Source organism: Myotis lucifugus, unplaced genomic scaffold (assembly GCF_000147115.1).
Source record: "Myotis lucifugus unplaced genomic scaffold, Myoluc2.0 scaffold_463, whole genome shotgun sequence".
In the NCBI taxonomy this organism is placed as follows: domain Eukaryota; kingdom Metazoa; phylum Chordata; class Mammalia; order Chiroptera; family Vespertilionidae; genus Myotis; species Myotis lucifugus.
This window is the reverse complement of record NW_005871511.1, coordinates 136,257-151,171: the sequence shown is the minus strand read 5'-3', so window position 1 is coordinate 151,171 and position 14,915 is coordinate 136,257. Positions and strand designations below refer to the sequence as shown.

The 14,915-nt window shown below is 35.7% G+C and overlaps 1 protein-coding gene across 8 annotated transcripts in view; it reads left to right on the top strand.

Annotated features, from left to right (window-relative positions):
• PPP4R3A (protein phosphatase 4 regulatory subunit 3A) overlaps nt 1–14,915 on the top strand; it is a 43,329-nt gene that overhangs the window by 26,049 nt on the left and 2,365 nt on the right. For 5 of the 8 annotated variants that reach the window (XR_001345470.2, XM_014445541.2, XM_014445540.2 and 2 more), the window contains exons 10-14: nt 72–230; nt 5,470–5,639; nt 6,710–6,852; nt 7,758–7,948; nt 8,376–8,602. Coding sequence is in view for 6 of the 8 variants with exons in the window: in XM_014445541.2 (XP_014301027.1) it covers nt 72–230; nt 5,470–5,639; nt 6,710–6,852; nt 7,758–7,948; nt 8,376–8,602 (890 nt within the window). In the remaining 2 variants the exon portion in view is untranslated. Of the gene's footprint in view, nt 1–71; nt 231–5,469; nt 5,640–6,709; nt 6,853–7,757; nt 7,949–8,375; nt 8,603–9,971; nt 10,814–14,915 lie in introns of those variants that run through there. The other 3 variants (XM_006103088.3, XM_006103087.3, XR_002826352.1) reach the window with 2 other exon arrangements.

The following is a 14,915-nucleotide window of genomic DNA, read 5'->3' as shown; positions in this document are numbered from 1 at the left end:
TTTAGGTTCTTATATTTGGGGAGAAAAAGAAAATTATGCATTAAATATAAATTGTGTTTTGTTTATTTTAGATGATTTTCAGACTGCCCAGTTGTTGGCACTTGTATTGGAATTGTTAACATTTTGTGTGGAGCATCATACCTACCACATAAAGAACTACATAATTAATAAGGACATCCTCCGGAGAGTGCTAGTGCTTATGGCCTCGAAGCATGCTTTCTTGGCATTATGTAAGTGTTGCTTCTGGTAGAATTACTTATCTATATACTATCATGTTGTTGGTATTTTTAGGTGTCATTGCCTAAGAAGAAATGATCACTGATTTCAGGTCAGAAGAGCTAATACTAAGCTACACCGATTATGTATTTGTGCCACATTTTGAGCAGCTGATTGTCCTGACTTTATTCTTTCTCCTTACTATCCAACAAAGGGTTAAAGTATATCTGTAAAGTATATTGCCGTAGAGTGTTACATTCCATCATTCAGATGGCACCTGAGATCATTTTACCTCAGTTACTATTTTTTAACCTTAGATTGCATTACTAATTACAAATTAGGCATTCTTCTTGTTAGACTAGTCTCAAATGAAATCATGAAGAAACATTTTCATAATTTGGAAAATTTATACCTAGTAGAACTGAGTTCACAAAGCACAGTCTCTCTCAAGTTACAGAATGCCTAGCACAGATGTCTACAGATGGTTCATTTTTTAATTCCACAAATGATTTTTCTCCAGCTTTATTGACATTGTGTTACCTCAGATATTTTAGAGCAGGGTGGCAGTCGTGGCGAAATCTGGCCTGTGGTCTATTTTTGTGCAACTGGCAAACTGAAAAATGGTTTTTATGTTTTTAAAGGGTTGTTTAAAAAAGGTGAGAGACCATATGACCATACGTGGCTCACAAAGCTTAGAATATGTACTGTGTACACTTTTATGGAATGGTTTGTCAACTCTTTTAGAGCAACAGATAGTCTTTTAACAAGGTTGTTTATGGTTACACAGTTCTCAAAAATTGACTTTCACTGTGTTCTTAAGACCCTACTTTATTGAAGTAAAAAAACATTTTTTTCTATATTGGAAATAGGTTAATCCATTCTTGATCATATAGCAGCCAGCCTTCTTTGGTTAAGTTGGTAGACCAATTTTAGGGGTAACTAGTGACTCATTAAGAGACATTTGCTGGTAACTAACTTATGCTTTTTGGTGTTTATAGGTAAGTTTGGTTGTTTTGTTGTTATTGTTTAAAGGCATCATAGTCATACACTAATTAGGAACCTGAATATATATACCCGTTTTTGCTCTTTTTGGTTTACATCATTTAACATATTTTTCCTTGATTTTTAAAAACATCCTTAAATTATAAAAACATTATATAAGACTGCTTCTGGTGTTGATTTGTTTTATCAACATTTTATCCTTTATCTATTAGAAATAGGTTTCCTTCTAAAAAATTCATTTAACTTTCTATCAGGATAACAGTTGTTACACTTGACAGTTTTTCAGGCCTGTGTAGACATTGCAGTATGTACTGAGAATACATCTGGACAGAGTATATTTTTCCGTTTTCAGATATTTAGTACCAACCACTTTCTGCTAATTACCCAGAACCTTTGTTAATACTTTAGTGATCGTTTTTCCAGCCAGAAGTAATAGTATTGGTGGTATTAACCTAGACTGCTAAGGACAGCAAAAAAATAAATTCATTATTTTGGTTCTATCCTGCTTTTGCATATGTTTATGAGCTTTATTAGCACATGTGAAAGAAGGGCTTTTAAATTAATGTGCATTTTCCTTGTATACCTATCACAGCAAAAGTGAGCCCCAAGACCAAGTTGAGAGGGAGTTTATAATGAATGCTTCTTTGAATTATGTCCACCATAGAAGGTTTTGTTTGAATGTGGGAAAGGGAGTTTGTGAGCAGGTGGGACAGAATGGAACATCTGAATAAAAAAGTTAATCAGTTTATTTCAATAAATTTAATAAAAATAAATACTACCATATTTCATTGATTCTAAGGCAGCGGTCGCCAATCTTTCGGACCACATGGACCACTGGTTGGTGACCGCTGCTCCAAAGGTTTTCTTCAACCAGCGGTCACCAACCTTTCGGACCTCGCAGACCACCAGTGGTCCACGGTTGGCAACCGCTGCCCTAAGGTATATATTTGTATGCATTTATCATTTCTCAAGGTAAGTCTTCACAGTTAATGGCATGATCTGTAGTTCTGTTTGTTCATTTTGTTTTCCTCGTAGTAGAAAAGATAAAGAGTTTGCAATCAGTGGCATCTTCGATTTGAAGAAGTATGATATGTATTTGGAATTAGAAAAATGAAGATGATTTTGACCTGTACTCAGGAGATGGCCTATAAAAATCAAAACACATCATCACAAGCACTATATTGTGATGTGTTTAGATGTTTAGTGGAAATGGTTTATTCTACATGAATAAGGCAGATCAGGGAAATTTTGAAAGAGTTCAGTTGAATTTCTATTAATCATGGGGCGAGTGTGACATTCTTGTTTGAACACGCTGTTAAGATGTGCAAATGTGGAAAAGTGGTGTGTGAGTGTTCGGGGGTAGGTAGAATACAAGTCCCATAGGAGAGTGGCAGGAAAGATCTCTTCAGTTCTCCATCTCATTTGGCTTGCAGTATTGCAAAGAGAATGTCTCATAATTTAATGAGAACTCTGAAGAGAATCATTACAAATTAATGGAAGTTTATCTTTTAGGAAATTCAAGCATGCCAGATAAATCTTAGTTATGTTTTATTATTAATATTTTCCAAATGAAGTTATCATTAATCCTAACCCTCAAATTATTCTCAGTGTGGCTGTCTTCCCAGTACTGAGAATATAAGTAGCTTCTGAAAGAAGATGCCAGTCAGTAGTAATGAGCTCTTTAGGACTGGCTTTGCAGTGTACAGGAGTTTTTATCAAGGATTTCTAGAAGAACTAAATATAATTTGAGATGATTTAAGGTATTTTTGGTCTTCTGAGAAAGGAGTACATTAAAATACTAGGTATAGTTTTGTAAGGGAGGGTTTTGTAAGTAAATTTAGATGCATACTTGTAAGGACAAAATATAAATGGTTAAATGTAAACAATTTGGGGACTTGGGGAACTTCATTGTTTATATCTGCTGCTGCTTAATTAGTATACTTTCATCATATTTAAAGACAACTAATCAAGTCTGTAGCTGAGACCAGCAATACTTTCAAATATAGGTTAGAGATACGTACACACACACACTAGTAATAGCAGTCTTATTTCTTGGCCTTTTCAGGATTCTTGGATCTTACATTGTAGCCTTCTAGCTCATATTTTTATGTTGTCTGTATTTTTGTAGAAAATATGAAAATCTATAAGAGGAATGAGGTAATTTTGTTCGAGGTGCTTTTCAGCTATCATGTAATTACACATGAGGCATAAAGTCTCAAACTTATTACATGAAATCTCATGTTGTATAAGGTAAAGATGGATTACTTGTTTTAGAGATGATTGAAACTAAGCACAAAAGATCCCTGGCTTGTTAATAATGAAGGCTAGAGGTGTGAGTGGAAGTAGAGTGCACTTTACATTGAAAATCCTATGGTTATGTCAATTTGACATATCCCAAAAGCTTTCTCTCAAACTCCGTTGAGCAACTTGACTTCTCAGAACTCTGGTAAATTTTTGAAAGCATTTTTTTATCCATCAGCAAAAAATAGTGGTTGGATATTCTTGATGCAGGTTCTTTTTGGGGAAAGGTTTGAGTCGAAACAATACAAGTTTTGATAAAAATAAATGAGGGCAAATGGAAATGAGCAAAACAAAAAGACCTTAGAACTACCTGCTATCTATATCAGCAGTTTCTGAACAGAACTGCTCTTGAGGAAATGGTGGTGCTCTCTGCATACCCTTAGTCTTAGTGAATTCTAGGAAGGGAGCTGCTTTTCACTTACCTAGGAACTGCATGCAGACCACAGGGTTCAGCTAGTGTGTGTTATGGTAGGACACAAGTCTCCACAAAGCCTGCAAAGTTAGAGTACCAATTCTTAGTAGCTCTTGCCTTAATTACTAAAAGCTTAAAATTTGGCCGTAGTAAGCTCTAAAGTAGTGATTTTTATTCTCACAAATGGAACTGCCTCACTAAGTTCATTTGTCTAGTAATAAAAGAAAAACCAAACTCTAAAACCATTGTTTTGGGAAAATAAACCCTTGTTCTGGTTTGACTTAAAACACAGAAAGATGCCTCTTATTGTATAAAATGTCTTATTTCACCATGCTTATGTATTTGAAAATAGTCATTAGTTTAAAAAATAAAATGCAATTGCTATTATATAAACTATTTTGAAATTCCCTGCCCAGAGTGTCTCTTTAGAAAGAAACACTCTTAAAGTTGGATTGTTAAGGCAGTTTATAATCAACTGTACCTGATTGGGCATTCACTTGTGCACCTCTTTTCTGCCAACGAAAGAAAAATTGAGCTGCTTTACTCCTCTGCCTTCCCACCCAGAAACCGTGTCAGCATGGTTGCCTGGCTACCTGCTCATGAAGGACTTGATTAATAACAAATTGGCAATTTAACGAGCCACTTCCATGATCTCCAAAGAAACCAAAATACAAACACAATATTTAATCTTGCCAACCGAAGACGATGTGACTGCATGAAGTGAGTATGCTTTTTTGAACTGTTTACAGTAACTGGGGCATTAACTTACTGATAATTCCATTTAGGTAAAGAGGGCTTTGTTGAAGTCTAGCTGTCTGCGTATATTTGGATCTTGACGAATGGTGACTTAACTCCCCATACCTCAAGATGTAAATATACCTTTTAATCTGTAAGTTAAAGCCTAATTGTAAAAAAGGAAAACTATGAAAAAAATTTAAAAAGCATACTCGCTGCAATAAGCATAGAGGACCACATTTTAAAAATAACATCCTCTAAATTTATTTTAAAATATAGGAAGGCAAATTTTGGGTCATGCAGATTTTTGTGGTTTATAGCATTTCTCCAAGCACGTCCACAAATAAACCAATGCAACCATGTGTTCTGATGCAAAATAATAAAGTGTCCAAAAGTAATGGTCAAATTATACCAATGGATTGCCCTAATAAAACAATGGTTTTTCTGTTGTTTTGACGGTATATATAAACGGATATATTTAGATTCTCATCTTAAGTAGTATGATAGGTTAATTCATTCATTAGCCCTATCTTAGTTCCTATGTCAGCTGTAAAGTACATTTTGGTCATTAGTAACTTCCAGAATTTTTCTGGCTCTCTAAGACTTGTGTTCTATGATGACACACACTACTCTTAGAATACATTTTTCTGATAACCCTTTTGTAATCCTTATCTTTAGGTTCATACTTCTGGAAGCAGTAACATCACTGCACGAAGAATTATGTTTATTAGACAGATTTTTTTTTTGTGAGTCTAAAATATGGAAGTGTGGTATATAATTTGAATAATGCCTCTTCATTTCAGGTGCTCTTCGTTTTAAGAGAAAGATTATTGGATTAAAAGATGAGTTTTACAACCGCTACATAATGAAAAGTTTTTTGTTTGAACCAGTAGTCAAAGCATTTCTCAACAATGGATCCCGCTACAATCTGATGAACTCTGCCATAATAGAGATGTTTGAATTTATTAGAGTGGTAGGTTCTGTACTTTATTAGTTAGGTTTTGGTTTTAATTATTGAGGAACTTTAATCTGCATTATTGGTACTTTGGCTCGAGTTATTGTATTTGAAGATAATTTTTTAAAAGAAAACATGTGTTACCAAAAGCTTGTGAGAGAGAGTCAATTCAAACTAATAAAAACCAAAATAATCTCTCTCAGCAGCTATGATTCCTTTTTGTAGGATAGTTTGAAAACTGCTTTAATACTGTCAGGGTAATCATTTTAAGAAAGTAACATTACAGTTGATAACAATTTGGATGTGTTTTTGTTTAACTTTCTTGACTTTCTCCCACATATATCTTTTTTATTTTTTTTCTAAACTTTTTTGTCTAATTTTTAATATGTTTTTATTGATTTTAGAGCAAGAAAGGAATGGAAAGGGAGAGAGAGAAATATCGATTGGCTGCCTCCTGCATGCTCCCTACTGGGGACGGAGGCCGCAACTTGGGCATGTGCCCTGACCAGGAATTGAACTGGCAACCTTTTGGTGCATGGGACGATGCTCAGCCAACTGAGCCACACTGGCCAGGGCTCTCCCATATATTTCTAAAGAGCAATTTCATAACAAACTCTTCTTGGTTCTTTAATAATATATTAGGTTAGTGCTTTTCATATATTGGTGTGTGTTAGAGTTATCTGTGGCATGCTTTTTAAATTATGGTAAAGTGTATATGTAATATAAAATTTGCCATTTTAACCATTTCTAAGTATATAATTCAGTGGCATTAAGTGCGTTCACATTGTTGAGCAACCATTACCACCATCCACCTCCAACACTTTAGTATGATTTAAAATCTGCCCAGATGGTACCTGGGCATTTACTTTGGAAAGACCCACAGATAATGCTGAGGTACACCAAAAACTGGGGACTACTGAAGAACCCAATATGGTATGCCCATTTTCATTGTTTGATGATCTCTACAATAGTATAATGATTTTATGAAGTCAGACTATTTTGGGTGGGTTTGTCAGTTCATGACAAGGAAGTCATATCTTTCTAAAATAGCATTTCATCTCATTTGTTATTATAATTCTTTTTTATAGGAAGATATAAAATCATTGACTGCTCATGTTATTGAAAATTACTGGAAAGCACTGGAAGATGTAGATTATGTACAGACATTTAAAGGATTAAAATTGAGATTTGAACAACAAAGAGAAAGGCAAGATAATCCCAAACTTGACAGGTAAGTTACCTCGAATTTGAACCTGTTCATTCAGTGACAAGTTGGTAGGGCAGTGACTCTTATTTTGCTTGTGTTTTGCTGTTTGGCTTGGCAGGGGAGGAGGAAACAGCAGCTAGTGACTAGAAGTGGTAGGGTTCTGTATAATGGTCAGCGTAAGTGTTTTCCTGAAGATGTAGGTGGATTTGATCTGTGGGCTCTTCCTCAAGCATATATATATCAAGCTAGATAATGAAAAAGAAAAGAATGCCACTTATGTGGCATTGAAGCTTCATGTGTCCAAACAAATCAAAATATTTTCTTACTTGCTTTGAATTACAAATTATTTTAAGAACTCTTGTACATTTTTCTAAATACCTGAATTCACATACTTACGCTATATTTTAAAATCCATAAATTATGACTTGTTAATTCCTAATGTTAAGTTTAGTAACTGATCTGTAATAGTACAATTTTGATCATAGGAAGTTTGATTCCACTAGTTAATACTAGATATGGCAGTGTGTTTCTAAATTACATGTTGGGTAAAATCTGTTTTTGTCAGTCTTTAGTGTATAAATCTGTTTTATCCCATTTATCTATTAAGACTGTATCTGATTCAGCCCTGACCAGTTTGGCTCAGTGGCTAGAGCGTCGGCCTGTGGACTGGAGAGTCCCAGGTTCAATTCCGGTCAAGGGCATGTACCTTGGTTTCAGGCACATCCCCAGTAGGGTGTATGCAGGAGGCAGCTGATGGATGTTTCTCTCTCATGGATGTTTCTAACTCTCTATCCCTCTCTCTTCCTCTCTGTAAAAAATCAATAAAATATATTTTTTTAAAAAAAGACTATCTAATTCAGAACAATACTTGAAGAATATCTAGTGAAGTCTTTATGAGTCTGTTTACTCTATCTTCTCTTTACTCATAGTATGCGGTCCATTTTGAGGAATCATAGATATCGAAGAGATGCCAGAACACTCGAAGATGAAGAGGAGATGTGGTTCAACACAGATGAAGATGACATGGAAGATGGAGAAGCTGTAGTGTCTCCATCTGACAAAGCTAAAAATGATGATGATATTATGGATCCAATAAGTAAATTCATGGAAAGGAAGAAATGTATGTTGAAAAGATGAACAAGGAGAAATGAAGTCTTTCTCACCTTATGTTTATTCTTATTTTGTGACAGTATGATTAGTATCTGATTTGTATGACAACATAAATTTTAAAGATGTTGCTTATAAGAGTGTGAATTAATAGTTCTGTTGTGAAAGCATAAACTAAATTTTCTTAATTTTACTTTAAGGAGAAAATATATCAGAAAGGGTAGAAACACTGAATATGATACTGAAGGTTTCATTCCTTATCAGTAATAAAAATTCAGTAGTAATGATGTTTAGTATTTTGCTAAGTAAGTTTTGTTCAGAGATTGATCTTCAGTGTTTCTCCCTAGCAGAGGAGTAAACTCTGTTCTAGTGTCTCCTCATTTGGGGGATTTTTAAAGATGAGTATGTTTGACAACTATTGACAACATTCTTATTTTTAGTAAAAGAAAGCGAGGAAAAGGAGGTACTTTTGAAAACAAATCTTTCCGGCCGGCAAAGCCCAAGTTTCAAGCTTTCCCTCTCTAGTGGGACAAAGACTAACCTCACCAGCCAGTCACCTGCAACGAACCTGCCTGGATCCCCAGGGTCTCCTGGATCCCCAGGATCTCCTGGATCTCCTGGATCCGTCCCTAAAAATACGTCTCAGACGGCAGCTATTACTACCAAGGTACACTTTTGACTCCCAGGCCTATCTAACTTAAGCTTTCTCAACAATAATTTTTGTGACAGTTGCTGTCTTTTGGAACTGATTGAAATTTGTGAACTAGAGAATCATTCTCCTATCATCACTTGAACTTACATTTTTTGTGACCAATATAGGAGTCTGAATATATTCTGATTTTGGTTATTTGCATTTTAGAATCTCAGGTTCAGATTTGTATGTGTCACAACATTGACAGGAATTTAAAAGTTATAAGTTATTTTTTTATTTTAAATTTTTAAATACTTTTATTGATTTCAGAGAGGAATGGAGAGGGAGAGAAACAATGATTAGAGAGAGTCATTCATCAGCTGCCTCCTGCACACCCCACACTAGGGATTGAGCCCGCAACCCAGGCATGTGCCCTGACCGGCAATCGAACCCTGAATTACTCCTCGTTCATAGGTCGATGCTCAACCACTGAGCCAGGCCAGATGGGCTTAAGTTATTTTTTTTATCAATTTCCCAATTAATACCAAGATAAAGACTTTGTAGGGAAAAGATAATCTAAATATCTAGACACATCTGACTTTATTTTGCCAAGCAAGGTTTATAAAAAGGAGTAAACCATCTATTCGTAACATTTCATTTAAAGAACGGATCAAAATTTTGACACCAAAAATGTAGGAAAGACAGATTCTCAGAATGAAAATCAATTCTTTGGGCTGCTTTATGCTGCACTGGATTAGCATAACAGACTAGCATTTGGGATTCATTGATCTAAATCAGAAATATAATGCCCATCAACACATGATCATTCCTCTGATGTGAGCAGGGACCCCTACGGGCTAAAAGTGAATATAAGAAATGCTGAGATGAAGAGAGGCTCCAGGCAAGAGCTGTTTGAATCTCACCACCCACCCTCCATCTAAATAAAAGTGAACTACAGTGGTTTCTGGTCGTGAGCAGGCCTCTGGGAAGTCCAGATGAAATGATGGGGCGGGGACAGGGCTGAATCACTTTCCTAATGTTTGATCGTTTGTGTGCCCTCATTTCTAGTGGTCTGTTTAATCTTTTGTAGATATTTTGATATACTATATAAACTTTGCTGAAAAAATTGTAATGCATTGTTAATCTTAACATTTTAAATTTAGTCATTAATGTTTTTATCTCCTGGGTGATTTACTAGGATTATAAACTACTAAATTTATGTTTTACTCTGGAAAATTTAGGAAATATATAAAAATAATGAATTTTCAGTTATATATAATCTCACTACCCAGAAATAACCACGGTTGTATATTGAGATGGGGGTGGGGTTCTATATCCTTTACCCAAACTTAAAACATGTTGAAAATAATGGTGTTTTCTTTAAATAATCCTTGTTTTTGAACAGGGAGGCCTCGTGGGTCTGGTAGATTATCCTGATGATGATGAGGATGATGACGAGGATGAAGACAAGGAAGACATGCTACCATTGTCAAAGAAAGCAAAGTTTGAGTCATAATAACGGCAACTGCCTACAATCAGTACCTGTTGAAAAAACTGGTTCTTCTACCCCTATCCCCTACAAAATTCACAACAAAGCAGTGGTCTCTTGTGAATGACTGACAGATCAGCCTCGCACACTTGACCTCTGCTCATCAAGTGCCAATTCAAAGGAGCAGAAGGAGGGGATATTACACATTAGGGGAAAGACGTAAGCCTTGAGCTCTCCAGCTTGGACCACACATTGCCCTTTTCTCAGGGAAGGAAATGGAAACATAAAGCCAACAGGGCAGGGGTTTTGTAAGTGGAACTCTGGATTGACTGGTCAGTTGCTACAATCAGAATATGCTTTGTCGGACCATGTTTGAGACTCAGAAGAATAGGCTTTTCAGCCATAATTCTTCACTAGTTAAGAATGCCAGCAGTTTCTTTGTATAAAGAGACCTGCCTTTAAAACCATACATTCTGAACATTTTAGTCAAGCTACAACAGGTTTGGAAAACCTATGGGGGAGGGGCGAATATAAAATTTCCTCTTTTTTATCTGTTCCCTTTGCCCTTCGAACTGCAGATTTTTTAAAAGTGGGGATTTGTCCCTACTTGATTAAAGATTGAGTGGAATTCTAGATGTGGTCATTTGTGTCATAATTTTTTTGTTTAATTTTGTTTTTGATTTTTTGCTCCCCTGAGTGTATGCTTAGTTGAGTATATATATTTGGGACCATTAAAACTTTTTTTTGATGTAATATAACCTAACGTTGTGCTGGTACCTGTTTTACCATGTGTAATTTTTGTTCTACATCACAGTCCTTAATTTGTTTAGAGTTTTATGAAAGATGGTATAGTTTTTATTGACAAAAGCAAAGTAATCTTACAACTATGTGCATACAAAAGCAATACTATTTTGTGACTAAATATTTTATATTAAAATTTACATCAGCAACTGTCTTGAGAATTCAGGGAAATAGAGTGGAATTTAAACTTTCAACAGTTTTGTTAAACCTAGAACAGTGACATTAGTATTCCAAAGAGATTCTGAAACTTCATATCTTGGGAAAATGACGGTACATTAAATAAAAATTGAGGATGGATGATTTAAAAATTAACATTTGACTTTTGAATAATAAAAAGAAAAGTGAAGAGTAATAGAAATTGTATTAGTTGTATGTTTCTTTTCTTTTTTTAAACTACTCCCTTTGGAATACCAGTTGGAGTTGATGGTGGTGGTTCCTAAATTAATATCTGGCCAGAGGACCATCAGCTAGTACCTTTTAAAACAGTTTTTTTTAATAGGTTTTTTTATTGTCTTAGATGTGCTAAAATGAAAATAAATATCTCAATTCCACATACCCTCACTTTAAGTGAAGATTTTAGAACTTACTGAAGAATATATTTGCAAATGTGAGTAAAAATTCATATCCAGGAAAGGATACTGTTTTAATTAAGCACTGTGTGCTTCCAAGCTTTTCATTTGCTTTGGTCTTTAGTAAATTCTAATTTATGGTACCAAAAATAAGGTTATATTGAATAGTTGGGTGGAAATCCAGAAAGCAACATTTGCTACATGAGGAGAGTTTTGTTTTTAGCTAATTGAAACTTTGAGTGTATAATTAAATAGAAGAGTTTAAGTGTATTTCACTACAGTATAGGGCTACTTCTGAGTCACAAGTTCTGGCTATTAATAATTGAAGTTTATCCACTTATCTTGCAAATAAAGATAAGAAAAATGTAATAGGATCTAAGTTAAGCATATCATGTGCCATGTGAAATGAAAGTACCGTGTGAAATGTTTTGCTTTAAGCATACAGTTTATTGTTTATGTTTATTTATTTAAGAACTTAGTTTTTAATTTCTGGTATCTCTCTTTTTGTACTTTTATGACAACATATTGAATGCTGCAATAGCTTATCAGCTCTGGTGGCATCATGTAGGTATTGTAAAAATCCCAGGCAGGATGTCTTTCTTGAACACAAATTGAGTTAACTTTGCATCTGTTTTGTTAATCCTCACTCCAGGCTGTTTTTTCCTATTGATTTTTAGAGAGAGTGGAAGGGAGGTGGGGTGGAAATTGGTTGTGCCCTGACTGGGGCCAGGATCTAACCTGCAACCAAGGTAAGTGTCCTTGAATAAGAATTGAACCCAAGACCCTTCACTGCTCAGGTCAACATTCTAATCACTGAGCAACACCCGCCAAGGCTAAACATACAATTTAAATACACCTTTCTGAGTCCTGGAATACTTACTTGCCTTCATATTCTGAGCGTTCTTGGTTTTGCCTTCATCAATTATGGTGTACTATATTTTTTAAAAAGATACCATTGGCCTTAGACATTTAAGAGATGCCCTTTAATTGATGGATTGTTTTATTTCTTTAGTGATTATGGTTACTGAAGCAGAAACTTAACACAAGTTGCTATAATAGGAAAAGTGAGGTCTAAAATAGCTTGTCATTTCATTGAGGAAGACTCTTAGCAATAAATTAGCAAAAAGACTATTAGCTAGAAATACAACACTTGAATTGCCACAGTTCCATCTGACTCAAAAGTCCATGCTCTTAAGCATAATGTCTTGGTAATTGATATAAATATAATGATGTGAATAGATTATTTTCCATTTCAGTGATACTGGTTCTTTTGCTCATTTGTAATGATTAAAATAAAAAAAAACAACTCGGAGTGATTACCAAACGATTTCTGAGGACACATTTATAATTGCTGCAGGAAACACCTTGACATCCTGAATTGTCCAGAAATGCTACCCGGGCATTTTTTTTTTGACAGGAAGAAGCCTCATGGTTTTTCCCTGTCTGATTGTATTCAAATCCTGTACTTTGTCCCCAGGAACTCCAATTTGCAAGTCAATTTTTGTGAATTTGGCAATGGGGAGGCATAGAGCAGGGGTTAACATTCTTCCTGGTTCTGTTCTAAATTGATTTAAGCAACAGTCTCTATTTAGAACAGCAAGTTTAAACCGGAAGATTTCTTGAAGTAGAAAACTTCAAATGGTCTACAATTTCTAGTATTTACCATAAAAAACTTTGTTTAGAACTTTGGAGGGAAAGGGTCCATCAAAATTCTTATATATGCCCGGCCTGTGTTCCTCAGTGGTTGAGCATAGACCCAGGAACCAAAAAGTTGCTGGTTCGATTCCCAGTCCAGGGCACATGCCTGGGTTGCAGGCTCAGTCTCCAGTAGAGGTATGTGTAGGAGGCAGCCGATGGATGATGTTCCTCTCTCAGTGTTTCTCTCTCCTCCCTCTGTCTCTAAAAATAAAATTTAAAAAACATGAAAAAATTCTTACAAGGTTATATTTGTCATGACTTTTCGAGCAAGAGGATTATTAAGTTTTAAGGGATGGGTTATTGTCTACCATTATACTGGGACATTGAGACGCATGAGGCAATGGGGCAATCATCTCTGTGATCCAAGGCTAAATCACTTTGATTTTTCTCTGCTTGGCCTTAATGCTTCTTGACTCTTTGTAATGAAACTGTTAGCCTCAGAGATAAATGTCTTAACTACTGGAGTCAGATGTCTTGTTCCTTAAAATAGCTCTGATTAGAGACAACTTTCCTTGACTTTTTGCTCTTCTAGGTAAGTTATTCCATGGGCTCAGTGAATAGTGATTTCTTCAACATGATGCTAAATGGGTTTTTGTTTCGCTTCTTTCTATTCCCACTATCCCCAAAAACTGCCTGGTGTAGGTCACACCCGACCTGCCAATTCAGTGGACACCTTTCCATCCTTACTTTTACAGCATTTACTACTATCTCCTTGATCTCTTTCTCTTGGCTTCTATTGCACCATGTGCTTTAACATTCATGACTTTCTTTTCATGGACCCTTTATCCCTTCAATGCTAGGATTCACTAGGATTGCACCTTGGGTACCCATTTTCCCAATCACTAGCCAGGCCACATTACTTGTATATCCCTGACCCAGTCATGCTATGCCCTAAAAGACTACCTTAACTTAGGTGCCCCTCTCAATGCTTTTCCTGCCTTACCTGCTGATGAAGTCATATTCACCTTCCAATGTTCAGAAATGTTCCCTGACACTGCACTTCTTCCTTGAAGGAAGGGTATGTTACAGCCTTTCAACTATGTATTCATAGTATCTGGTATGACACAAGCCCACAGATGGGTCTCCAAATGTTTACTGGATGAATGATCAAAAGAATTCCCTGTCAGGGCACATACTTAGGTTGTGTGTTGGGTCCCAGGTTGGGGCGCACATGGGAGGCAACCAGTTGGTGTCTCTCACATTGATATTTCTCCCTTCTCTAAAATCAATATACATATATCCTCAGGTGAAAATTGAAATTTAAAAGTGATTCATATTTTAATTGGGTTTATGGAGTGATAACTGGTTAACAAAACACAGAATTCAGGTGCACAACTCTACAACACATCCATCTATACCTGGTATTCCACACCTAGCTGATTCATTTTTTACCCTAAGGTTCCCTCTGGTGGATATAAAGGGAGGACTTGAGATTTCTGTCCTTTGTACCACTGTGTTTTAAGCTAGTAGCATGAACAGAGGGTATTTTTGGTTCAGAAAATTACCTTGACTCATTTCAACAACTGCAGTTCTTAAACCTTCCTGGTCTATTCATCCTGGGTTCCAGCACCTCTTACTCCTCTGGTCATAGGTCTTACAGATAAGTACAGACCCTTTTATCACTGGACCTAGCCATGAGCTATAGGTTTCACAGACCACTTATCCTTGGTCTGATGTTTGCAAATCTCATGCTCTTCAATGTTAAATGCTGCAACATGGGTGAACCTTGAGGACATTAGGCTAAATTAGTAGCCATTCACAAAAAGATAATTACTAAATGTTTCCACTTATA